Below are 27,302 nucleotides of genomic sequence, written 5' to 3'. Positions count from 1 at the left end.
TTTAAACCTCGCTCGATGTCTCCTTTGAAAAAACTCCACTTTGGATAAAACTCTGCTGCCTACCTGAAGCCTTGACTGTCTGAGGCTGCTTTTTAACTTCGCCTGATCTGCGCTGGAAAATATTGCTTCTCGTTCTAGATACCTCGCTGTATTGACCGGAGGGTTATGAGTTCAATCCCTGGTGGGGGACACTGCTGCTGTACCCTTGAGCAAGGTACTTTACCTAGATTGCTCCAGTAAAAACCCAACTGTATAAATGGGTAATTGTATGTAAAAATAATGTGATGTCTTGTAACAATTGTAAGTCGCCCTGGATAAGGGCGTCTGCTAAGAAATAAATAATAATAATAATAATAATATTGTGTGCTTTGACGCTCAAAAAGAATGGAAAACTTCAAACAACAATTGGGGTAAGTGCTTTTATTTTAAATGTATCTAGAGGTGATTGTTTAAAAATGTTAATCTTTTTTTTGTTATTGGTTCTCTTCGTATGGATGCGGTTTTATTTGGTATATGATAAGAATCTTTCCAAGACGACCGCTGCGTTTTCTTTTAAATGTATCTAGGGCTTTTCTTTAGGGATGCTTGTTTATAAATGTTTGATTTCTGCATGCTATATGCTTTAATATTGTGGGGTGTCATAACCCTTAATTACGAAAACTCCAAAACTATTAAATCTCTCATCTCTGAAAGATTTGGTTCAGAATTTCGTGAGTCCTGATCGAGACACCCCTCTTGAAAAAATCTTGATCAAAGGGACCCAAATTCACAGAAGTAAAAAAAGAGTTTCAGCTAGAAAATAGACCACTTTTCAGATTGTGTACAATAAGAGAGTATTGAAGTCTGACTACACCATGTTGCCCTATGGATACTGAAGGAGGTTTCGATGTACATCTTTCCATCCCCTTTTGCAGCGATCATACGGGACCCTCTAGTTCAGGGTTTAGATTTATGACCCTTATGTCCTGCCCCTTTTTTTCTGACATTAACCGGATATCTGTCAAAAAATAGACCAACGCTAAAAATGGCGTCTGTTGTACCCTAGTTTATATAAGCATTATGTAATATTATAGACTATTGCATAGAAAAAGACAGAAAGAAGAATAAAGAAGGGTGTTGTAGTGTTAAAGGATATATTTTTAAAATAAAAATGTTACAATTACAACTCGACAGGAATTGAACCTGTGAGGGTTGTTCACCAGTTAGATCTTAAGTCTAATGCCATAACCACTCGCTCGGCCACGATAGTCACCCCCTGAAACAGTCTTAAGGCTTTAGAGTAGGGTAGTGTTTTTGTATTTTAAAAACTTTTTTGAAAAACTTCTATTTTGGATTGTTTATAAATGACGTATGTATATGAAAATGTAATTTAGAAAAATGTGAAAATCTTGTTTAATGCATTACTATGAAAGGCAATGTCCCCTGTTTATGCGTCATTTAAAGTATCCAATTTTTGTACTATACAATCACCGCATTTATTTGACTTTTTTTCTGAAGGAATGACTCTTCAGCAAATGAAATGAATTTATTACGATGTTTCAAATCCAGGGGGGTTTGGAGGCCGACAGTCTCTACAGAGAGTTCTTAGGGAGGAGGGGTGTAGGGTTAGTGATAAGGATATAGCTGAATGGTTATCTGAACAAGACACTTACACCCTACATAAACCCTCTAGAATAAACTTAAAAAAAAAACGAGTATTTGTATCTAATATTGACGATTTAATGGCAGGCTTGTGTCATATTGAATTCAGCACTAGCCTCTTTGGCTGTCAATCATTTTAAAATTGTATAAAGACGTCGGGTGGAGGAAGAGAGAGGATGGTCGTAGGAAGTGACGTAATAGCTGAAGCAGTGAGCGAGCGAGCAAGAATGCAGTATAGCAATAAGTCATAATAGTTTTGTTTGTTTTTGGTGTTAAAACTAATATATGAAATATAGCTTTGACACCACAGATGTTTTTTTGTGTATTGGAAACTCGTTGGGACAGGAACTATGTCAAGTCAACGATTGAGGAATAAAGTGGCGAGTGATTTGAAACGTGCAGGACCAGTGAAGACGCCGACACGGTTTGCAATGTCGAATACACAAATAGTTATTTAATGCGTGGAGAGCAATCCATATTGAGTGTTTTTTGTTTTTTTTTCAAACAGTTGAAGCTGCGGGTAGTGGTCTGTTGCACGAGTCTGTGAAAGCAACGTGGAGTCTGCTTGTTGTTTTAAAATAGCGAGACTGAAACCTGGAGTTTTCCATACTGCTGTATTACTAGCAAGACAAACCTGGAGTTTTCCATACTGCTGTATTACTAGCAAGACAAACCTGGAGTTTTCTGCATACTGCTGTATTACTAGCGAGACAAACCTGGAGTTTTCTGCATACTGCTGTATTACTAGCGAGACAAACCTGGAGTTTTCTGCATACTGCTGTATTACTAGCGAGACAAACCTGGAGTTTTCTGCATACTGCTGTATTACTAGCGAGACAAACCTGGAGTTTTCTGCATACTGCTGTATTACTAGCGAGACAAACCTGGAGTTTTCTGCATACTGCTGTATTACTAGCGAGACAAACCTGGAGTTTTCTGCATACTGCTGTATTACTAGCGAGACAAACCTGGAGTTTTCTGCATACTGCTGTATTACTAGCGAGACAAACCTGGAGTTTTCTGCATACTGCTGTATTACTAGCGAGACAAACCTGGAGTTTTCTGCATACTGCTGTATTACTAGCGAGACAAACCTGGAGTTTTCTGCATACTGCTGTATTACTAGCGAGACAAACCTGGAGTTTTCTGCATACTGCTGTATTACTAGCGAGACAAACCTGGAGTTTTCTGCATACTGCTGTATTACTAGCGAGACAAACCTGGAGTTTTCTGCATACTGCTGTATTACTAGCGAGACAAACCTGGAGTTTTCTGCATACTGCTGTATTACTAGCGAGACAAACCTGGAGTTTTCTGCATACTGCTGTATTACTAGCGAGACAAACCTGGAGTTTTCTGCATACTGCTGTATTACTAGCGAGACAAACCTGGAGTTTTCTGCATACTGCTGTATTACTAGCGAGAGTGAAACTTGGAGGTTTTTTTTTGTTTTGTTTTGGGTTTTTTTTGTGTTTTTGTTGCCTACTGGATTGTTATGGAGTTGTCCTGCACGTGTATTTGAGGAGGACGGCTGACAACTGTAGCGGGACTTAACCAGTATTATGTATGTTCCCGTCGTTTTTGGGGAAAATGACTGTTTAGATCTATGTCACTTCCTTTCTTATTTTGCTTGATTTTATTTTAGCCTTTCGGTCATTATTACTGTTACATACCTTGATGCAAACTGTTTGTTTGTTATCTGTATGTTGGTACTTGGGTTGTTGGTGTAATGACTTGAAAAATATTGTCTGTTTGACAACTAGGTATTTCTATGACCAGATTTAAAGAAAGTGTTTGATATTATTTTCATACTAATGTATTTTTTTTTCTTTATTTAAAACTGTATTAACTGTTTTTTTGCATATGAATTAGTTAAACTGAATTGCTGTTTGCACAACCTGTGATATGGATGGTTTGTGAATGTTTGCTGTGTGTAAAGAACTGCACCCGAGGAATAACCATAGTTAATCCGTTAGGAGGGCTCAATATGAGTAATTTAATTATTACCATTTAACTATAAAAAATCGTATTGGCTATTCAGTTTAATTGCTTATGCTATGCTTAGGATGATGCGGAGACCATGTAAATTGAGAAATATACAATTGTATGTTTCTTAATAGATGTGTTATCAGTAATTGGGAACTAATTGAGTACTAAAGGTGTCGTGGAAGAATGTTCTTAAATGTGTGTTTTGTGTAGTGTCAAAAATAAGTGACAGTACTGGTTATGGAATAAATGTTTATTTAAAACCCTATTCTTAAGTTATCAAGAGTCAGTTGTAATTTTTATATTGTAGGGTCGCGTTGGTAGAAACTTAGTTTTGCTACAAGGTCCGAGTAACGAGTTGTGTTTTTTTTATTGGGAAGTTTATATATACTTTCCTGGCACCCGAACTTTATTATTAGGCCAATTTCGTTACAGGCTGATTCAGTAGATATGTCTAGTCTGTGAAAGAAAAATAACAGCAACAAGTTTATGTTAACATGCATAGATGTTTTATCCAAATTTGCATGGGTTCAACCTCTAAAAAACAAAACAGCTGTGTGTGTGACAAAGGCTTTCAAGAAAATCCTTAAGTGGTCGTTCACCCAAAAAATTGCAAACTGATAAAGGTAAAGAATTTTTAAACAAGTCCTTTCAAAACTTGTTAAAAAAAAATATAGTATATCGCACTTTACCACTGGTAATGAATTAAAAGCCTCTGTTGTTGAAAGGTATAATAGGACCCTAAAATGTGGAAATATTTTACAGCCTTCAACACTCATAAGTATTTAGATAAGCTAAAAGAATTGGTTCGCTCTTATAATAATTCTTACCATAGAAGTATTAAAATGAAACCTTCAGAAGTTAATGAAAACAATTCCTTTAAAGTATTTAAGAATCTGTATAGGAATTCCCGTACAAACCACCTAAATTCAAGTTTCAGATTGGGGATGCTGTTAGAGTATCAAAACTAAGGGCACCCTTTATAAAAGGTTACAAGCAGACATACACGGATGAGATTTTTAATATATCTGCACGATTGCCTAGGAAACCTACATAGGCTGAAGAATTATGATGGAGATGAAATGAATGGGACCTTCTACGAGCTTGAATTACAGAAGATAAAAGGCTCGGAAGATAGACTGTTTACGGTAGAGAAAATCTTAGCAAAGAAAAAAGAAAAAGGTAAAAAGTATTGTCTTATAAAGTGGAGGGGTTGGCCGGACAAATTTAACAGCTGGATCGATGCTAAGCAGTTGCAGGATATTAAGGGGACTCCATCATTGTAGGTTTCATTACACCAAGTATACTGACAAGATGGATCAATCCTCCTTTTATGTGACTCTACCCAGTAACACCTCAAAGGATATATTTCCAAAGAACACTATAGCCGATTTTACTATACGGTTATCAAAACCTGTGAATCTACAAGGAAAATGGGAAGCTGGATTAGCAGAGATCCAATACCCTTATACGTGGGAAAATATAAGGGATACAGAGAATAGATTTTTTACCCGTAATATAGATACGAATGTTAAAAAAGTATTTAAAATAGCCGCCGGTTATTATGATACCATAAAGGAATTAATAAATGCTATGAATAATGCTTTTAGAGATTGATTGACAGAGTTATTATACAAAGCTGTAGAAAGAAAAGTTTATATACTTGGAGATGCCAAATTGTACCTGTATACAGAGGGTCAATTAGGAAGGATCTTGGGGTTCTATGACTCCCGCCTAGACTACTGCAACTCCCTCCTGTCTGGCCTCCCTGCGTCCACCACCCGTCCGCTCCAGCTCATCCAGAACTCGCCTGGTGTTCTCTCTGCCTCGCTTCTCCCACTAAACCACTGCTCCGCTCACTTCACTGGCTCCCGATCACCACTCACATCCAGTTCAAGACTCTTGTACTAGCCTACAGATGCCTTGACCAGACTGCACCCAGCTACCGCCAGACCCTCATCTCTCCCTACACCCCCACTCGATCTCTCCGCTCCTCCTGCATTAGAAGACTGGCTGTACCTCCTCTACGCTCCTCTGCCTCCAGAGCCTGCTCCTTCTTCACCCTCACCCTGCAGTGGTGGAATGACCTTCCTACAGATGTCAGGACTGCCCAGTCCCTGACCACCTTCCGGCACCTCCTTAAGACTCACCTCTTCAGACAGCACCTGTAGAACTCCGCTTTTCCCTCTGGACACTTTATCACTCTTCCTTAAATGCGCTTTACTTGCTCTTATCTGCTCCCTATTTTACTGCATTTAATCCTGTACTTTAGAGTACTGTAATCTGTAAATGTTATTTAATCTGTAGTATTTTGTATTTAATTATATCCTGATGTAACTATCACTGACACAGTTATCTCTCTCTATATATATATATACACACACACACATTTTCTTTCTATAAAAATATAGAATCACATTTTTTTTAAAAAAATATTACCGTAGTAACGGTGGGACTGAACAATGGAGCATACAAAATAGTAGCCTGCATTAGAAAGAGAGAGAGAGAGAGACAGACAGAGAGAGAGAGAGAGCACAGCTTCCACGGTCCAGGATCACAGTAACTGAGTAAATGTTCATCCCAACGGAGATCTGATTTATGTCTTTCCACAACCAACACCCGCCCACTTATCTATGTCATTTCCATTATAGGATTTGATTTGTTTGTGTGTTTTTTTTTTTTTTAAGATGCAGGTGTTTTTTTGTGTTTGTACACACATTTTAAGATGCAGGTGTTTTTTTGTGTTTGTACACACATTTTAAGATGCAGGTGTTTTTTTGTGTCTGTACACACATTTTAAGATGCAGGTGTTTTTTTGTGTTTGTACACACATTTTAAGATGCAGGCGGTTTTTTGTGTTTGTACACACATTTTAAGATGCAGGTGTTTTTTTGTGTTTGTACACACAATTTAAGATGCAGGTGTTTTTTTGTGTTTGTACACACATTTTAAGATGCAGGTGTTTTTTTGTGTTTGTACACACATTTTAAGATGCAGGTGTTTTTTTGTGTTTGTACACACATTTTAAGATATTTGACACAAGCATATGGACATAAAAAACACACATTGAAAATACACAAGAAAAAAGATTTACAAATTAATAGGCTTCCCAGTCTTTTTTTCTCCTTAAGGGGTGTCATTTTAAAGGCATGCATACGGCTGCGGGTCTGGGTATTAGGGATCACAGAATAAGGGATATTTATGTGTGCTAGACCCTCTAGGAATTTGTCCCAACCTGCGGGGGCCCGACGATCAGTAACATTACTGACCCCTATGGCTGTTTTAATTAAATCAACCATGTGGGACCCTCTCACAACATTACCCCTTTAAAATAAACTCTCCTTTATCATTCCATGCCGTAGTACTAGAGTTCTGGGTCATGGCATGTAAAATAAATTCAGCATCCCTCTTAGATCTGTGAGGGACCCTTCTCATAACATAATCCTCTATCTGAGAAACTTTCTCTTGAGCAGTACTTTGACCATCTTGAGGCTGTGCCTGGGGTCCAGGTGTATTATCAGTGACAGCATCATTAGGAGGGGTTAACAATGTTAAAGTATTAGTCTCTTTTTCATCCTGTTTAATCAAGGTCAGATACCTTTGTAAAAAAGCTGTATATAGTTTAATTTTTTATAATCGCTAATATCAGTTCTCAGTAACACGCATTTCATATCGTTATCAAGGCGACTTTACACGGCTTTTCTAATAGGTTCAGGAGAAGTGGAGGGGCCTTGTCGTAGTCTGTCAATCTGTTTTTGGGGGACGAGGTACATTTTCTGAGCATTCTCCATACTTCTAACGTCTTGCAGTTAAAAGATCTGATAAAAGGTATGGCAATCCCTAACAGACCCTAAAAACCCTCCTTTTTGGTTAACTGTTTTTCTCTTCTTTTTTAGAGGTTGTTTCTTATTACATAACTTCTTTATTACACCCTTTTCTTTTTGAAGTCTTTTTAATTGGGAGTTGGTCAAAGGAATATTCCCCCTTAAAGTCTTTATGGCTATTTCAACATTTTCACTAGCCGCCTCCATCAAATCATCGATAATGATTAAATTGACTTTGTTAGGGGGGAGTAAGGAATCATCACAGAGAGAGAGGGGGGTATACCTTCAACAAATTTTAAATTGGGAAATTTACAAGCTAATTCATCGTATAATTTTTGCCAGCAGCTATAACAGTATATTATATTCTCAGGAATTTACGACAGAATCTGTGAAGAGTTTTCTAAGTTTTTTTTTTCACAAAAAAGCTTTTCCCTGATCTAGAGGGTCCCAATATGATTGCAGCAAAAGGGATGGAAAGATGTATATCGAAACCTCCTTCAGTATCCATAGGGCAACGTGGTGTAGTCAGACTTCAATACTCTCTTATTGTACACAATCTGAAAGGTTTTCCTGAGTGGTCTATTTTCTAGCTGAAACTCTTTATTTCTGTGAATTTGAGTCCCTTCGATCAAGATTTTTTCAGGAGGGGTGTCTTGATCAGGACTCACGAAATTCTGAATCAAATCTTTCAGAGATGAGAGATTTAATAGTTTTGGAGTTTTCGTAATTAAGGGTTATGACACCCCACAATATTAAAAGCATATAGCATGCAGAAATCAAACATTTATAAACAAGCATCCCTAAAGAAAAGCCCTAGATACATTTAAAATAAAACTCAGCGGTCGTCTTGGAATGATTCTTAGCACATACCAAATAAAACCGCATCCATACGAAGAGAACCAATAACAAAAAAAAGATTAACATTTTTAAACAATCACCTCTAGATACATTTAAAATAAAAACACTTCAATAACACCCTAATTGTTATTGAAGTTTTCCATTCTTTTTGAACGTCAAAGCACACAATACAGTGAGGGTCTAGAATGAGAAGCAATATTTTCCAGCGCAGATCAGGCGAAGTTAAAAAGCAGCCTCAGACAGTTAGGGCTTCAGGTAGGCAGCAGAGTTTTATCCAAAGTGGAGTTTTTTCAAAGGAGACATCGAGCGAGGTTTAAATAACGTAAACTGAATGTGTCATAAGCCATAAACAGTCTAGACATTACAGCCTTACATAGAATGTTTTTTTTTTTTTTTTAAGGAGACAGCTAACAAATTTAAATACAGTACACTGAACGCTTCATTACCCATAACAGGTCTAGACATTACATCCTTACATACAATGGATCATTTTACAGACAATGGAGCGTACAGGGGGCAAGCTCGGGCATGAAACCTCAACAGCGGCTGTAGCAGCATCCTGTTGAAACTATCTATAAAGACTCTTATTTTTATTAAAAATGTGGGTTTTAGCTTTGAAAATAACTTTGAAAATAATAGTTTTTTTAGACTATATTTTGAAACTAATTAGAGACCGCTGCAAAATTAAAATCAACCGACAGACGGTAGTATGTGGAACTGCTAATCAATCCTACATGTACCTGTGACGGTGCAGTGGGTGTGGATGTGGAACAGACCTCACAGAGTCACTTATAGAGGTGCAAAAACTCTACCACAATGGTAGAGGGTGAACTTTATTAAAAGGGAAACACAGTCCAAAGCAACAAAAATACAAATCATAAGTCCCAATAGAGCAAGTCCCTCTCCGCTCTTTGGGTGCACTTTTGGGGTGGTGAAAAGTGCAGGTGCTCAGGTGCTGAAGTGTCCAGTTCAGTTGTGCGGGGCGTGTGATGTCCAAGGTGAAAAGTGCTGGCAGTAGTGCGGCAGCTCCTTGGCATCAGGGATCACTCTGACCCCGGTCCTGACGATAAACAAAACAAAAACACAAACAAACAAAACAAACACACAGCTCAGCAACACAGGCTTACTATTACCTCAAAGGCCCCGCACTTACAGAATGACAGCCCTTATATACTAGGAGACTCCACCCCATGATCAGCGCGACACGGCACACCTGCCAGTTGTCTAATGCAGCACAGCTGATCACAGTAATCTTGTCCCCTAATATGGTCGACTTCCTTTTCCGCCCCTCTCTCCAAGCCGGCCCATCTCTGAACAGGCGTGCAAGTACCTCTGCTTAGCACCCTCTTGGGTCGGGAGGAAGATTTGCAGCTCAGATCCTCACGCTCCCTGTCACAGTACCTTACAACATATCTTCAGTTTGAACAGAAAAATACGACCCTTATTCCTAATTACATTTTATTTGGTCTTAAAATAATCCTTAGTCCATTATGCAGAACCAGGTGTGTTGTGGGACTGCTCCAACACCTACCACAACCCTAAAACCTGAAAAAAGGTAGGGGCCCAGTACATTTTTCCTCATACAATCATGGGTTAATTTTCAGTGTAATAATTTATAAGATACTGATACTGATACTCTTTTATATGTTTAGGATCCCTCTGATTGTTAATAACTAAGGTTATTGTTTTGGAGGCACTCATGCATTGTCAAAAGATGAATGCACATACTTTGTTTTTGTTTTCTATGTAATAGTGTATAATATTACATAATGTTTATATAAACTAGGGTACAACAGACGCCATTTTTAGGGGTGGTCTTTTGGAGGATATCCGGTTGATGTCAGAAAAAAAGGAGTGGGACATAAGGGTCATAAATCATTCAAAAAGGTGTGGGGAAAGGGGCGGGGCCTATGGGTCAAATCACTCAGAGGTGTGGAAAGGGGCGGGGCTTGTGGCCATAAATCAGTCAGAATGTGTAAAGGGGCGTGGTTTAGGGTCAAATACATCAATGTTTGATATATATGGATTGATATTTGATATATATACATCAATGTTAGATATATATGGATTGATATTTGATATATATATATACACATTAATGTTTGATATATATACATCAATGTTTTATATATATATATATATGTATTAATGTTTGATATATATGGATTAATGTTAATTATCAAATATCAAATATCACACTGATGTATATATCAAATACCAATCCATATATCTAACATTGATGTATATATATCAAATATCAATCCATATATATCAAACATTGATGTGTGTGTGTGTGTGTGTGTGTGTGTATATATATATATATATATTGTAAACGAGCGGCACTCACTCGGGTTCGTTGCCCCTTTAAAAACACGACCCAGCACAACAGAAGTGGATTTTTAAAGCACGTTTGCGCTAATTTTTAATAAACACAAAATCAACAAATACAAAATCAAAATAAACACCTAACTCCTCTTGGAGCACTAACTCAACTTTCAGGAACCCCCTGCCTAACACGGGACAGCTAAGCTGTTTTCCCATCCTTACAAAAACACAGGTTTGGCACCGCACTTATTTTTTTTTTTAACTCTGGCTACTCGGAGACAGAGCACCTCTTTTGCCTCCTTCTACTCAGCAGCCCTGAGCATTCTGACTGCTCGTCTTTTATACCCTGCACCTGGTTCTACTTTAATAATGATCTCCAGGTGCAGGGAATAATTAAGCAATAAAACAATTAAAACTAAACAAAACAATTAAACAAATCAATTAGCAAATTAAATGAAACAATAAAGCAATACAATCAAACAAAAAAGGTGCATTCCACACAGGTTTCTCTCGCAGGGAGGTTTTAACCCCCTCCCTGCTGTCTCTCACAACCCTCTATCTCACAATATATATATATATATATATATATATATATATATATATATATATATAATCTCAAAGTTGATATATTGCCTGTTTGGCACCCCATATAAATACTACACTGGAAATAGAACACATCTACTGTAGAATATAAAGTAATATAATTGTAATTCTCATGATGAAATGTACAATATGTTTCTGTGAAAACTTCTGTAAGTTAGTGGGTGTTATCCTGTATAGTTAAGGATCAGCAGGCTAAAGGAAGGGTTCTGATGGTGTTGAAGACTGAAGAGAAGTTCTCACACAACAGAAGTCCAAAAACAGTTTTTATTTATTTGAAAAAAATCTTCACAAAACAGAGAGAGCTCCTCAGGACCACAGCTAGTGTGGTTTAAAAGCAAGGGACAGTCAAAACTATTTACAGGCAAAACAAAAGACAACAAAACAAAAAAATAAAATAAAATAATTGCATAGAGCATGCATTCAAACTGGCCTGTAAGAGAAAAAAAAAACCTCTAGTAGTCACAGCACCCTTACAGCAGCAGTAGTTCCCAGTCCTATTCATCAATGGGCACACACCCCTGCAGGTCTAAATACCAGGGTGGACACACACGTGCACACGTTCTTTCTCATGACCGCACTGAGCCCTCAGCCATGCAGCCAACAATACGAGAAGCTGCCGCTCAAAAGAAAAATAAAATGAAACAACTTTTAAAACACTGCAGAAAACATTGGACAGTCTTCACAAAAACAAAGAGATCTAGCATTTCATATCAATGCTACCCTTTTCCCATGCAATATCCCATGGACTTCATTTTTGTTAAAACACTCAACTATTTCCCTTTTTTGTTTCCTTTACAAGGACACGGCCAGCAGGTCCCCCGGCTTCATCTCACGGTAAGTACTATTAGGTTTTACTTACGCTTTACTAACACTGCTCCACAGTACCCTAGAGCAGCAATAGTTCCCAGTCCTTTACAGTAACAATATTATACCCAAAACACCAAATAATATCGTTTTATAATTTTGTAAGTGAACATCAACAAGTGGCAGCATTTACATTCCAATGATTAGTTTTTGTAGGATATTTATAAGTCAGTATAATGCCAATTTGTTGCATGTGGTAAGTGCAGACCGGTTTGGAAAAGATGCTCTTCCGAGGATTCCTCAGGGAAGTATGCAGTAGAGGTGTGTGACGTACTGGAGTTTAATGACACATTTGAGGGAGTATGCACCAAGGTCCGGGTACAATCCATCTGCAACATGTCATAGAGAAGCTGATGAATTCAGAACCTTGCCACGGACCTACTTCACTCAGAGAGTTTGCTGAGAGAAACAGAGATGAATTTTGCAAAAGATTCATCCTCCTTTTTTTCTATTGATGTATCTATTTTTGAGCCTGTCTAGCAAAGCTTCTTCCACAGGATCTAAACTCTTTCTCTTCTTTTCTAGCTTCTTGGGCTTCCTGGGAGTGAACCTGAACAGGTGAGTAATCTAGCGGAGCTACAGATGCACTTTCTGTGTTGCTGCAAATACTTTCACTCTCTTCAGCATTGTCTGGTGGTTCTAAAATAATAATCATAACTGCACAGCATAGGCTACTTGTAATAAAATAATAATCATAAGAGAAAACATTGGAAACAAAAGGATTCAAACTTCATTGTTATATCATAAAGTACTGTATATTATTACTTTTAACTCAAACTGAATAATACTGAATAAGACATTAACATGAATGACTGTATCTATCAAACACATACAACTATAAGTTACCTTAAAGTTAATCTGTGAATACGTAATTATATATAGTCTATATATATAAATATGGCAAACAGCATTATGAAAGATACATGTGTCGCATTATCATATTCTAAGGGAAATAAATATTTGTGTTTTTATTTTGTGACAAAGAAATGAAAGCGAGACGGGGTAAAGATTCCATCTAGCTAGAATTATTTTCTGTTCATGAATATTTAACGTACTTATTATTACTCCTACTCCTTAATTCCTTATGGCAAGCCTGCATATACTGTACTTGTTTGATTTATTTATTTCAATACATACCTCATCGTCCTGCTCTGGCACATTTAAATCTGTGTCCCTGTGTTTGATAAATTCAGATAGCCAGCTCAAAAGTTCAATTATATTTCGGTGTTCTCCTACTTCCACCAGCGTCCCCACTCTTTCCCCTCATTTTTTTCTTATTTTTAACACGTGTCGCGTATATACTTCCACTTCTCCCTACAGACTTTGACGTTGTTACCAATATGTGGCAAAGTGGTTAACAGTGTGCAGTGCAGGTGATTAATAAACAGACAGATTTATAATCCAGATGCAAGGTTGTTTAATGGTTTGTAATCCAGTTGCCTGATGGCGTAACAGTAAATATACAATGTTATCAGGCAATACAGCACACAAACACAAGTCCACAGTGTGTGCTGTACTGCTCGTAGTGAATATCCAGTCCTGAATGACAACAAAGTGCAGCAATGTTGTCCAGGTTGGTGCTGGCCTTTGGCGACAGCTCCAGATCGTGTTAGCTGTCTAAACAATTACAAACAGTATTTTTAGACATGACAAAACACTCACGATACTCTTTCACAATGCTGGTCCTTCCGGGTCGTCCCTTAACCATAACTGAGGGAACAGATTACGTTGCTTCGACACCTATTTGTACCGTCATGCATGACCCCTTGGTAAACGATTGCAGCCGCTCCTCCAATCCGCGGCTGCCACATCATTTCCCTTCCGGGTCGATGAGTTAGTGCACTGAAGCTCCACCCCCTTTCTAGGTGACCGACTTCCTTTTAACCCTAGGAATAAATTGTCAGGTCAAACAGCCCAGGGTACTCTGTTCCCGCTACTTAGCGCCCTCACAGGTCAGGAGGGAGATTTACCACCAAGAATCATTGTCTTTCTGTTGCACAATATTATTAGCAATTTCCTTCCATTTAATTATTGCACATTTCATTGTCTTTGTGTTGTTTTAAAGAGGAATCGTATAGATGCCTATACTTCCTAACCTCCTCAATTAGCTTTTCTTCAAAATCATCCATGGTTTCTGCTGTGGATGAGGAAGCGCCTTGCATAAAAAGTTAAAATTTCAACTTAATGATTTGATGCGCGCATCTACTCCTTGCGCCTCACACACCTCAAGACGCGCACCAATTATTTTTCGATTGTTTTGTGAGTAGGTTGCACGTCCTGGACTCTGAATAGCCCTTAATGCTGCTGGATGAAACACAAAACCTCTCTGGCTGTCTTTTTAGAGTTTCATTAAGAAGAAACAGCTTACAAAGTTTACGAACACAAAGTCTAGTTTCAGAGTTGTGAGACTGAACATAACAGTTCACGTGGATTACAGACAGCGTGTCTGGGTTCAAGATGATGGTAGATTCTCAACAAACTAAAAAGAAAATTAAAACCTGATGAAGGCATAGGCGTGCCGAAACGCTTTGTTTGTTTACGTTTTTATGTAAATAAAATGAACTGAATTTTGAAGGCAACAGTCATGTCCGTCTTAAATTACATGGTGAGTGTGCGACCGATAATTTGATACTATATATATATATATATATATATATATATATATATATATATATATATATATATATATATATTACACACACACACATATTAGTTTGTTTTTCTTTAATTTAATCATTAATTCTGTAATCTCAGTGCAAAACATGCCTTAAGATCTGCTGCAGTGGGAGGACAGTCATCTGCTCCAGCAAGAGGTAATTCATATTAAAAGCCTGATTTTTACCACAGACTACAGCCGGGACAAGAGTCGGGACCAGAGCCGGGACCAGAGCCGGGACCAGAGTCGGGACAAGAGTCGGGACCAGAGTCGGGACCAGAGCCGGGACCAGAGCCGGGACCAGAGTCGGGACCAGAGCCGGGACAAGAGTCGGGACCAGAGCCGGGACAAGAGCCGGGACCAGAGCCGGGACAAGAGTCGGGACCAGAGCCGGGACAAGAGCCGGGACCAGAGCCGGGACAAGAGCCGGGACCAGAGCCGGGACCAGAGTCGGGACCAGAGCCGGGACCAGAGCCGGGACCAGAGTCGGGACCAGAGCCGGGACCAGAGCCGGGACAAGAGTCGGGACAAGAGTCGGGACCAGAGCCGGGACAAGAGTCGGGACCAGAGCCGGGACAAATGTCGGGACAAAAGTCGGGACCAGAGCCCGTACAAAAGTCAAGTCCAGAGCCGGGACAAAAGTCAAGTCCAGAGCCGGGACAAAAGTCGGGACCAGAGCCCAGACAAAAGTTGGGACAAAAGTCAGGACCAGAGCCGGGACAAGAGTCGGGACCAGAGCTGGGACAAAAGTCGGGACCAGAGCCGGGACAAAAGTCGGGACCAGAGCCGGGAGAAAAGTCGGGACAAGAGTCAGGACCAGAGCCGGGACAAATGTCGGGACAAAAGTCGGGACCAGAGCCCGGACAAAAGTCGGGACAAGAGTCGGGACCAGAGCCGGGACAAATGTCGGGACAAAAGTCGGGACCAGAGCCGGGACAAAAGTCGGGATCAGAGCCGGGACCAAAGTCGTAAAAAGAAATAAAAAACCACCAACCACACTAAGAAATCTAGCAGCGCTCTGGAAGATGCCATCTACTAGTCAGGTCTCAATCCCTCCCCACTGCTCCCACTCCCACTGTGCCTATTTGTATCACCTGTCCTGCTATGACTGCCTCTCCCATCCCTGATCTGTTCTCTCGCTCTCATCCTCTGCCCTCTCTGCCACTGCTCCTCCAACCCCTCTAACCTCATCCCTCTGTCTCTCCCCCTCCCCCCTTGCACTCTCTCTGGTGCACTCTGGAACTGTCACTTCTGCTAACAAAGCTGATTTCATCTCTGCCTTTGCCTTCCACCTCTCTCTCGATTTCCTTGTTCTCACTGAAACCTGGCTGTCCCCTGATAACACTAACTCCTGCTACCGTCCTCTCTCTACATCCTGTCCCATACCCCGCGTCTCACTGGAGAGGGAGGTGGGACTGGTCTTCTCCTCTCTCCCTCCTTACTCTTTTCTGTCCCCTCCGACCTCTCCTCACTCTCTGTTAATACCTTTGAATTTCATGCCGTCCAACTAACCTCTCCCTGTCAACTCCTGCTAATTGTACTGTACCATCCCCCTGGACCTCTCGCTCACTTTCGATGAACTCTACTATCTCCTCTCCTCCCTCCCCTCTCTCTACCCCAACTGTCCTGTTAGGTGATTTCAATATTCATCTCTCCAACCCCAGCCACTCCGCCGGATTACACCCTTCACTCCTTTGACTTCTCTCTATCTCTCCATCCCCTCCTACCCACAAAGCTGGCCATCAACTGGACCTCACCTTCTCCAGGGCCTGCTGCCCTTCCACCCTCTCTGTCACCCCCTGGACCTCTGATCACTATTTCATCTCTTTATCTCTGTCTCTCCCCTATCTCCCTGCTCCTCCTACCCCCACTCTCACCTCTAGGCGTAACCTCCGCTCTCTCCCCCTCTGTCCTTGCCTCCACTGCTCTCTCTCACCTCCCTCCTATTGACTCCTTCTGCCAACTCTCTGTAGACTGCTACCTCCATGCTCTTCTCCTCCCTCACCTCCCTCTGTCCCCTCACCTCCCGACCTGCTCGCCCCTGCCCTCCAACCCTGGCTCTCCTCTGTGCTCCGCTCAGCAAGAACCACACTGCAATCTGCTGAAAAGAAATGGAAGAGAACCAAACTCCCTGCTGCCCTAGACCTCTACCACTCTCTCCTCCTCTACTCTCTCCTCTGCTAAATGTTCTTATTTCCAATCTGTTATCCAAGCCTCCACTAACAACCCAAATAAACTATTCTCTACCTTTCCTTCCTCCTTAACCCTCCCTTCTCCATCCTATCTCCTCTGATGACTTTGCCTCTTTCTTCTCTTCGAAAATCCACGAACTGTAACACCTCTCCCTCCCCCCCACCCCCTCCTGCTCCAACCCCTACACCCACTACATCCCCTACTAACTCGCCCTCCTTCTCCACCTTTCAGACTCTGACCTCTCCTCCCTGCTCCAGGGTCACAAACCCACCACGTGTGCCCTGGACCCCCTCCCCACTCACCTCTTTCAAGCTGCTGCTCCTGCTGTACTTCCCTTCATCTCCTCCCTTCTCAACACCTCTCTCCTTTCTGGTCTCTTTCCCTCTGCCTTCAAACAAGCCTCTATCACTCCCCTCCTCAAAAACCTACCTTTGACCCTACCTCCCTCCAGAGCTACCGTCTTGTCTCCCGCCTACCCTTCCTCTCCAAAACCCTCGAGCGAGCTGTACACCGCCAGCTCTCTGCTTTCCTGTGCAACCACTCTCTGCTTGACCCTCTCCAATCTGGCTTCCACTCTGCTCACTCCACTGAAACCGCCCTCCTGTCTGTCAATAACTCACTAAACTCTACACGGAGCTGCCTCTCTCTCTCCTCTGTCCTAATTCTCCTCGACCTCTCTGCTGCCTTTGACACTGGTCGATCACTCTATTCTACTATCCTTTCTCGCTGACCTGGGAATCTCTGGCACTGCTCTGGCCTGGTTTTCCTCCTACCGCATTTACCAGTAAACCTGGCATGGAGCAACCTCCACACCTCGCCCTCTTTCAACTGGAGTCCCCCAAGTGTCAGTCTTGGGTCCTCTCCTGTTCTCTCTCTACACCCGCTCCCTGGGCCCCCTCATCGCATCCTATGGTTTCTCATACCATTTATATGCTGATGATGCTCAGATTTTCCTTTCCTTCCCCACCTCTGACTCCAACATCCCCTCCTGTATCACTACTTGTCTGTCTGCTATCTCCTCCTGGATGCACTCGCATCACCTCAAACTCAACCTCTCTAAATTTGACCTCCTTTTCTTTCCCTCTTCCCCCTCCTCTGATCTCTATCTCTGTTCCTCTGGAATCTACCACACTCTCTCCCTCCTCCTCAGCTAAGAACCTCAGAGTCACCCTGGACCCCTGCCTCTCTTATTCCCAGCACTTCTCCACTCTGGCACGCACTTGCCGATTCTTCCTGAGCAACATACGAAGAATCCGACCCTTCCTCACCAACTACGCCACCCAGCTCCTGGTCCAGGCCCTGGTACTCTCCCACCTAGACTACTGCAACTCCCTTCTGGATGGCCACCCTGCGTCCGCCACCCGTCCACTCCAGCTCATCCAGAACTCCACTGCTCGCCTGGTATTCTCTCTGTCTCGCTTCTCCCATGCAACTCCATTGCTCTGCTCACTCCACTGGCTCCCGATCACCGCTCGCATCCAGTTCAAGACTCTTGTATCTCGCCTACAGATGCCTTGACCAGACTGCACCCAGCTACCTCCAGACCCTCATCTCTCCCTACACCCCCACTCAGAGCTCGCTCCTTCTCCACCCTCGCCCCACAGTGGTGGAATGACCTTCCTACAGATGTCAGGACTGCCCAGTCCCTGACCACCTTCCGGCGCCTCCTCAAGACTCACCTCTTCAGATAGCACCTGTAGAACTCCTCTTTTTCCTCTGGACACTTATCACTCTTCCTTAAATGCGCTTGCTCTTATCTGCTCCCTATTTTACTGCATTTAATCCTGTACTTTACAGTACTGTAATCTGTAAGTTATTTAATCTGTAGTATTTTGTATTTAATTATATCCTGATGTAACTTTCACTGACACTGTTATCTGCTCCGTTATTGAATTGTATTTTGTAATATACTTGTACTTGCTAGAACCGAAGTCATTGTATTTTATCTTGCTCTTAATTGTATTAATACTTGTACTGTAATTCTTGAAATGTATTTGTTTACAACTGTAAGTTGCCCTGGATAAGTGAGTCTGCTAAGAAATAAATAATAATAAATAATAATAATAAAGGCTTCCACAACAAATATTCTTATTTCGGGCAATGTGGGTTCCGGAAAGTCAAGCTTTCTAAATTCTGTGCTCTCAGCACTCAGGAGAGAAAAATTCAATGGCAGAGTGCAAAGCATTGAAGCAGTGAGAACAAGCGTCACACAACATGTACATTTTTTAATTCCACACCTCCTACAGTAACAGCAGAGAAAAAAGCAGCAAGTGCAGATGAGGTTCAGGTGCTTTAAGCCGAGGGGACACTAGTCTACATGTTGCTAGAAAAATGTAGAAAGGGAGATATTTTTTGGAGAAAGTGACGTAGAAGTTACAATTTCAAGCAACTTAAAAGGTAAGGTGATTTTGTAGAAGCAACATTACATAAAATTATTCAACCAATGAAAGTTGTGGGAAAAGTCATGTGACTACCTGCTTCACTGCCAAATAAAAACAAATGGCAGAGAAAATGAATGTGAAACCGAACAAAAACGACATGGTCAGGGAGACTCCTTATCTTTATTTTTTTTTTTTTTTTAGGGTGGTATATATTAGAGGTCGACACGTGTACCCGAAAACCCGGGTAAATTAGCCGATGCTACCCGGGTCTTGTTTTACTATCCAGGTTTAGGTTTACTAATTTGAGAATTTAAAGAAAATGTAGAAAAATTAACAATACAGTTGTAATCGCTGGTCTCTGGTCAGCATAATAAAGAATGTTAAAACAAGCTTTTAACGTCGGGAGGAAGGGTTAACTGACAGGATATCAATGTTTTACAGTAAACAATAACACACAGCGAGTGGCAAGTACACCTCAATAATAATAACTGCGGTGACTATCCTCAGGAACTAAATCGGAAACAAAACATTCTAACAGTGCTCTACAGTGCAACAAATTTGGTCGCTATGCAAGTAAACATTTGCTTGTGCAAACATAAAATTAATTTAGGCGCACATGCACCACTAGAAATTCATAAAGGTTGACTATAAAAAATAAACGTGATTTTTTTTTAGCAGAAATTATAAAATATTAAAAAAAAAAAAAAATCACCACACATCTAAACTGTCATAGCTCAATCGTAATGTACTTTGGGAATGTAGTTTATTGGTGTCCACAACCCACTGTTAATCACACATTAAAACTACAAATCCCATACCGCGCCAATTTCACTGATTTATCAGTGCGATGGCTACTTGGTTCCAGACAGTTTGAAAACTTGTCAAATCAAGATGAGGAAAATTACAAAATTATTTTCCTGTGATTGGAGAAGATTCAAAAGAAAACCGCGATGAACAAAATTCAGATATGTTGGCGTCTTTACATGTTGGCGTCTTTACAAGCAACGCAGGTATTTATTATTTTTCTTATTATTTTTCTTATTTATTATTTCAATGTTTCCAGTACTGAAAAAGGTTACACAAATCTACAGATATGAAGGGACTAAATGCATGTGTACTATATGTATCATGCAGTTAAAACATTAATATATGTGATTTTTTAAATCATTACCCGAAAAACATCTGGGTACCCGGGCATTTTTCACAACAGGTACCCGATCCTGAATCTTTTACCTGTGCCAACCTCTAATGTATATTTATGCAACGAGATGAAGTGAAGTGGCATTAAAGTTTGACAATTATTATTATCTTCCTTGAATGACCCAATGGAAAATAGTTAGACACTTGGGATCTAAAGGACACAGTTCATGTGGGAGAAGTTAGATAACAAGCAGTGGAAGGGTTGAAGAGCATAGACAGCAGCGCTTTACCAGGCAAACTAAAATACTCTTGTGCTTTCAGTTTGGTCTACTGCCGAGGCTGCTGTGGCCACTGACTCTGTACGAGGTTTCTTTGACAACAGTAGAGAAGCTGGAATCTTTATCAGTTCATACTTTATGGTAAAGGAATACTGCAGCTACGTCTCCGCCCTAACCGAGGAGTTTAAGTGTGCCAAGGTCCGACTGGAAATGACATTAGTAGAGTCACGCGACAAATGCGTAAGGAAGGCTGCACCTGTGTTGAAAACTGGAAGAAAGTGGGCGGCAAAGAACGCTGTGGAGGATGCAAAGGCTGCCCTTCGAATTGGTGATATCATGGGGCAAGTTCAGCAAGAAAGAGGGGGTCTCAGATCAGCTCCTCATACATGGCACATGGCAGCCCCAGCTCAATGGAGGAAGCTGGTAGTCAACGAGGTGCAAAAGTAGGAGGAGAGGATGAGGTGCGTAAAGGCCGTTTCCCAGGCCAAACAGGGAGAATGGATTAGATGGGAGAGTGTGGAACAAGATTGGCTGGCAAGACCTATGGTCAATAGAACAGAGCAGGATCAGTTTCCTCATCAGATCAACAGTACTTAAACCTCTGGGTAGGAGAGGATCCCTCAAGTCCTTTGTGTTCATCACCTGCAACATTAAGACACATTTTTTTTTAAATTTAGTTGTTGCCAATTTTTTTTATTATTTTCTCCCAGTTTGGAAATGGCCAATTATTTTAGGCTCAGCTCACTGCTACCACCCCTGCGCTGACTCGGGAGGGCGAAGATGAACACACGCTGTCCTCCGAAGCGTGTGCAGTCAGCGGACCACTTTTTTCACACTGCGGACTCACCATGCAGCGACCCAAGAGCTACAGCGTCGGAGGACAACGCAGCTCTCGGGCAGCTTACAGGCAAGCCTGCAGACGCCTGGCCAGATTACAGGGGTTGCTGGTGCGCGGTGAGCCAGAGACACCCTGGCCGACCTAAACCCTCCTCCCCCGGGCGACGCTCGGCCAATTGTGCGCCGCCCCCTGGGAGCTCCCATCCACGGTCGGCTGTGGAATAGCCTGGACTTGAACCGGCGACGTCCAGGCTATAGAGCGCATCCTGCACTCCACACGGAGCGCCTTTACCAGATGCGCCACTCGGGAGCCCCACATTAAGGCACATTGACAGGATGTAAGGTGGCTCTTAGCCAAGGACAGTTTACTTGGCGCCATGACCAGGTGCTGCGATGTTTGGCCTTAGCATTGGAAGACAAGCGTAACATCACCAATAAGTTGCCACCAGTTCCATTTAAACATTACACACAAAAGACAACATTCCTCCGCCCAGGAGAGCAACCACCAAGAAAAGGTGTTAAAACCAATCCTCGCCCAGAATAACTGGAAGCTGCTAGAGACTGGAATATGTTGGCAGATGTTGGTCAACGGCTTATTTGTCCACCTGAGATTGCCATCACTAATCTTAGACCAGATATTGTCTTGTGGTCTGGATCAGCGCACCTTGTTCACCTGGTAGAGTTAACAGTGCCATGGGAGGATGCTGTAGATGAAGCGTATGAGGAAGAAACTGCGGTATGCTCAGCTAGCCGCTGAAGTGGAACAGCCAGGATGGAGAGTCTGGGTTTACCCAGTGGAGGTGGGTTGTCGAGGATTTGTGGCATACTCTGGTTCGGGATCTCAAGCACAATAGAAAAAAAGAAATGCTGATGTACGGGTAAGTACGCTGGGCTGAGTTGAGTGGGGGACGGAGGGGGGTGATGCAGGGATGCCAGAATCACTGGTCGAGCCCTCTTGAGGTGTCGTGGGCTAGTCGACGAAACACCGGGGATGGAGGGTGCCCACTTGAAGACCCCAGAGATGTACGGTTGTCATGCTGATGGGCAGACTGCACTATGGTTGATCCCCGGAGCCAGCATTGCAGCTGTTGTGTGTGCTGATGCGCTAGAGAGGCAAAATAAGCTGATCCCTGGAGCCAGCATTACACTTCAGCCATCTCCAGGCAGTAGGATATCTACATCATCATATGGAAGGAAACGCAAATGGAGTCACAGATGGATCACATTAGTTTACTGTAAAGCTACGTCATAGTTGGTGCTTATCTTGGCGAGAGCCGAGTTCAAATCAGCATGAAGTTTTAACATCTACTCTCGTGTAATGGAAATCATAGAAAATATTTTATGTTAAAGTTCCCACGTTTTATAGTCGTTTGATACAACTTAGTAATGGCTAAAAGTCAGTGGACTCTAAACTCAAAACTGTCTGTCCCAAAATTTCTTAATGAGGGTCAAAACACAAAACACTTCTTCCCACACTCCGACTATTTACGAAACAGTTTAGAATGAAACACTGCAGGTATTCACAGTACAGAGAGTTTACTCAATTCCGCTGTGTGGCCTGGTCACCTCATTAACTGGTCACTTAGGACAGTGGTGCGCAAACTGCGGGGCGTGGAGAGTCACCAAGGGGGGTGCTGTAGACCTCCTAAATAGGCCCATACACATATACATATACATACGGATGCAATTTAAGGTCTTGATGCCATATTGGATTTCCCTGTCGCTTCTTCTCTCTTCTATCTGTCAGGCGCATCGTTCAAGTCATCAGTTCTTACCTGAATTAGATAGGAGATATTTGGATCAACCACCAAAGGAAAAAAAAGGTTTCTGATATGTAATAAATAAAATTCTGTATAGTGATTTGGATATCTGAAAATGTATATAATAATCTGTGATATACTATTTATTACAAGTGAAATAATAACAGGTTACATGCATTTCTAAATTGAATTGCCCAAAAGTTTACTCTAAATGTAAAATAGAATTTTGTATAGTTGTACTTTACTGTCTTGACGAGTTGTACACATAAACAATTACAATACGAATATTACTACAGTTGTATTGTCACTGTATTAATATACTGTATTGTGATGTTTTGTTTTTTTTAACCGGCTTTAGACTACTCGCTGCGAGTAGTATTCATTTATTTATGTTCTCAATTCAGGCTGATTGATTATCGTCATCAGTCATGTCATATACTTTCTAAAAAATATATTGTTATTGACCCATTTCATTAACAAAAGTTAAGTACCTTTATTTTACTCGTGGATGTTCAACTGCTGTCTGATACATCCTTATTTCAGGGGTTTCTTAAATCAACACAAATTAATAATAGCTTTTACCCACCTGTCAGTAAATTACTTTGGGTTGTGAAGGTCTCTTTCAAGATAAACATTCTGTAGCAGTTGAACAACTTCGTGGACCAGCGCGCACCGTTAATTAAAAAAAATCTCAAACTTCCTTTGGCATATACAGTATAGCGATATACAGTAAACAAATTGTAACAGATTACTTAATCTTTATAAAGCAACCAGGTACAGCAATAAAGAAAACATTTAAATTTGGTAAATGCCAGTGACACAGTGACAGGGGGCAGGGACCTCTTTAGGCTAGACTAGTTTGTTTGGTGAAGTTGAACATATGCCCGAGGATAGGAATCACGGTCAGATGATTAGACACGGGGAGATAGGTAATTCCAGAACGTGTGGGTTTATTCAGAATGTTTATCAAGTAAACAATCCACGTTTATTATCACCAACGAGGAGATAATGTTATCCGTGTTATATATTTGTGTTCTGATATTATCCTTGTAATGATAATATCCGTATAATGCTAGTATCCGTGGTCTGTAATAAACAAGAAACAACGATTTCTATAAACCCTGTTTGTGCCAAAAAACAAGAGATTAAGTAAACTAAGGAAACATTGTGGTTGGCAGATTGAATATGCATGAGTTTCCTATGCTATGTTTACAATAGTTAAACTTAAATATTACGTATAAGTACTTCTCTCAAGCTAAACAGAAATGATGGCGAAATACTCATAATTAAGAATATTACTTGCATTGCGGCACTGACGCACAGATGGCTGGATTATTCATGTAAGAAAAGGCTCGCTTACTCTCAGCTGGTTATGACAATACAGAAAAAACGACTAAGCTGACTCATAGGAAAGTGTCTCACTAAGATGACGTGTACAAAGAGAACAGTATAACATCCATGAACACTAGAGGGCAGCATTTAGCTGTAAATCAAAGACTTAACACAACCGCCCCCAAATTTGTACAGAAAATTCGCAACTCAGGAGGAAAGTCTCTGGCTGTTCAGTTGTTCTGAATATCCTCATCCTCATCCGGAAACCGGATCAATCTGGCTACTGGACGGATGTAGGTCCGGTCCCGGACCTGGACTTTAGCTATTCGGATGCGACCATCTGCTCCTTGGTGGGCCTCTGTAACCTTGCCGGTCAGCCACAGAGCACGAGGTAGCTGGGGGTCGACGATCATGACAACCTGGTTGACTGTCAAGTCTTTGCAGTCCTTGTGCCACTTCTGCCGTACTTGAAGATCTGGGAGATAATGTCTTACAAAGTTGGCCCAAAAGTGGTCAGCAAGAATCTGGCTGTGACGCCAACACCGTCGGCCTAACAGATCATTTGACAGGTATATGACCTGAGGAAGGGATGCGTCCTGACGTCCCATTAGGAGCACATTGGGAGTAATCGGATCTGGATCAGCTACATCTGAAGACACGTAGCCAAGGGGCTTAGAATTCAGGATCCCTTGAACTTCGATGAGGATGGTGCATAGCACAGGCTCAGTCACAGTACAGTCACCAAGCACCACGCGCAGAGCATTCTTCACTGACTTAATCTCACACTCCCAGGTTCCACCGAAGTGCAGAGCATTTGGCGGGTTGAATCGGAAGGTCACTTTCTGATCGGCAAGCTGCTGTTTAAGTGAAGGCTCCATGCATGCGATAGCCTCTTGTAGTTTCTTTATCTCTGCCACGAAACTTGGCGCCTCGATCGGAAAGGATTTCAAAGGTCTTGCCCCAGCGAGAGACCAAGCATCAGAATGCCATCAGGAAGGCATCCGTGTCGAGGTTCTCGAAGAGGTCAAGGTGGATGCAACAGGTTGTTAGGCACTTGAATATAATGCCCCAGTGTTTCTTTGTTCTCCGGCCAATTTTGATGGTGAAAGGACTGAAGCAGTCTACTCCTGTAGACCAGAAAAGGAGCTTGCAAAGGTGTAAGCGTGCAAGAGGCAAGTCTGCCATCTTTGACACTTCAGGGTTAGCACACCACCTATGGCATTGTTGGCAGGTGTATTGGTGTCGGCGGATGGCCTCTTGGCCGCGTAGTATCCAATACTTACGCCCGATTTCAGCAAGGACTCATTCTGGTCCAGGATGGAGAAGCCTTTCATCGTAGTCTTGTATGAGGAGCTTGGTTATTGGATGTCTCGGGTCCAACACAATGGGATGGATCGAATCTGGGTCCAGGGCCTCGGCTCAGCGTAGCCTACCACCTACTCTAATGAGTCTGAGGCACTGGTCATACTCGGGGGGGGGGGGGGGGGGGGAAGAGTCCATAGACGGCTATTTGCTGGTATATCTTTGCCTGTCCCAAGGGCATTCACCTCCCCTGAAAAGCTGCTGTGTGGCTGTGTTCAGGACATTCCAGGTGCTGAACTGCTGAACTGACTAGGGTTTGGAAGGTCGATAGACTGTTGTATGGAGACGTTTTCCACAGAACACTGCTTTCTTCAGTTCAGCGGGATCCTCTCCATACTCAGCGGATGGTATCGACGGCCATTTCTCAGCTGGCTGAGACAGGAAGGGAGGACCATGTCTCCAGCAGTTGTGCTGACCTAGTTCTCACAGGGATTTACCTCGGGTTACATTGTCTGCTTTAGGTTGTCTAGATGCATTCTAGATCTTACAAGTCTTCGAATACCTGCCATCAATAGCGTTATTAAATCATTAATTCCTATAATCAACAACTCCTTAAAATAGAAGTCTTTTTGTGTGAATTCGAATTATTTCACCATAATACTTGTGAATCATTCTACGTAGATATATAAACATCAGTATTATTACAAAATTAGTTAAACTCAAGGTTACTGCTCCCTTAAACATATAATTCCAGTATGTATTATTGTACAGAAATTCCAAATTTCCTTCATGTATGAATTCATCAATTTTGTCTTGATGAGCGTCCACTTTAACCTGTATTTCTGCTGAATGTACCTTTATCCCTTCTTCCTCTCTCAGTAGTTTTTTTAATCTATTCGTAATTTCTGGAAAGGATTTACTTGAAGCTTATAGAAATCATAGGCATCAGCAGCATGAATCATCATTCTCTTTGGCATAGAGAAAAAAACATATTTTCCATGTACAGATGTTTAACAGGTGTAACACAAATAGACAGACATTCTAAAGTTTACAGATTTGATTTCTTACAATTTTTGACATTTGTAGTAAAACAGTATTTTAACATTTGTGGATGTAAAAAATCAATTTTTCCAGAATCCATATTCCAAACTATATCAACCTTATGTTCACATCAGACTGATTTAAAAAATGATCACTCTATGTTGAATAAGTACTAAAATAGTGTATGAATACTTAACTATCTGCAACATTAGTAAACAATTACAATACCCCACACACGCAATCATTTTACATAATATTTCTATTGCTAACCCATTGTTACA

The 27,302-nt window shown here is 41.4% G+C and overlaps 1 protein-coding gene across 1 annotated transcript in view; it reads left to right on the top strand.

Moving 5' to 3' along the window:
* Positions 1 to 19,334, top strand: part of LOC131704993 (tetra-peptide repeat homeobox protein 1-like) — a 335,084-nt gene extending 315,750 nt beyond the window's left edge. The window contains exons 5-7 of the mRNA XM_059006837.1: positions 12,037 to 12,071; positions 12,627 to 12,659; positions 14,949 to 19,334. Coding sequence (XP_058862820.1) covers positions 12,037 to 12,071; positions 12,627 to 12,659; positions 14,949 to 15,729 — 849 coding nt within the window. The 3' untranslated portion in view covers positions 15,730 to 19,334. The remainder of the gene's footprint in view (positions 1 to 12,036; positions 12,072 to 12,626; positions 12,660 to 14,948) is intronic.
* Positions 19,335 to 27,302: the final 7,968 nt, after the last annotated feature.

Source organism: Acipenser ruthenus, chromosome 34 (genome assembly GCF_902713425.1).
Source record: "Acipenser ruthenus chromosome 34, fAciRut3.2 maternal haplotype, whole genome shotgun sequence".
In the NCBI taxonomy this organism is placed as follows: Eukaryota; Metazoa; Chordata; class Actinopteri; order Acipenseriformes; family Acipenseridae; genus Acipenser; species Acipenser ruthenus.
The sequence above is the reverse complement of the archived record's forward strand: the minus strand, read 5'-3'. Positions and strand labels throughout refer to the sequence as shown.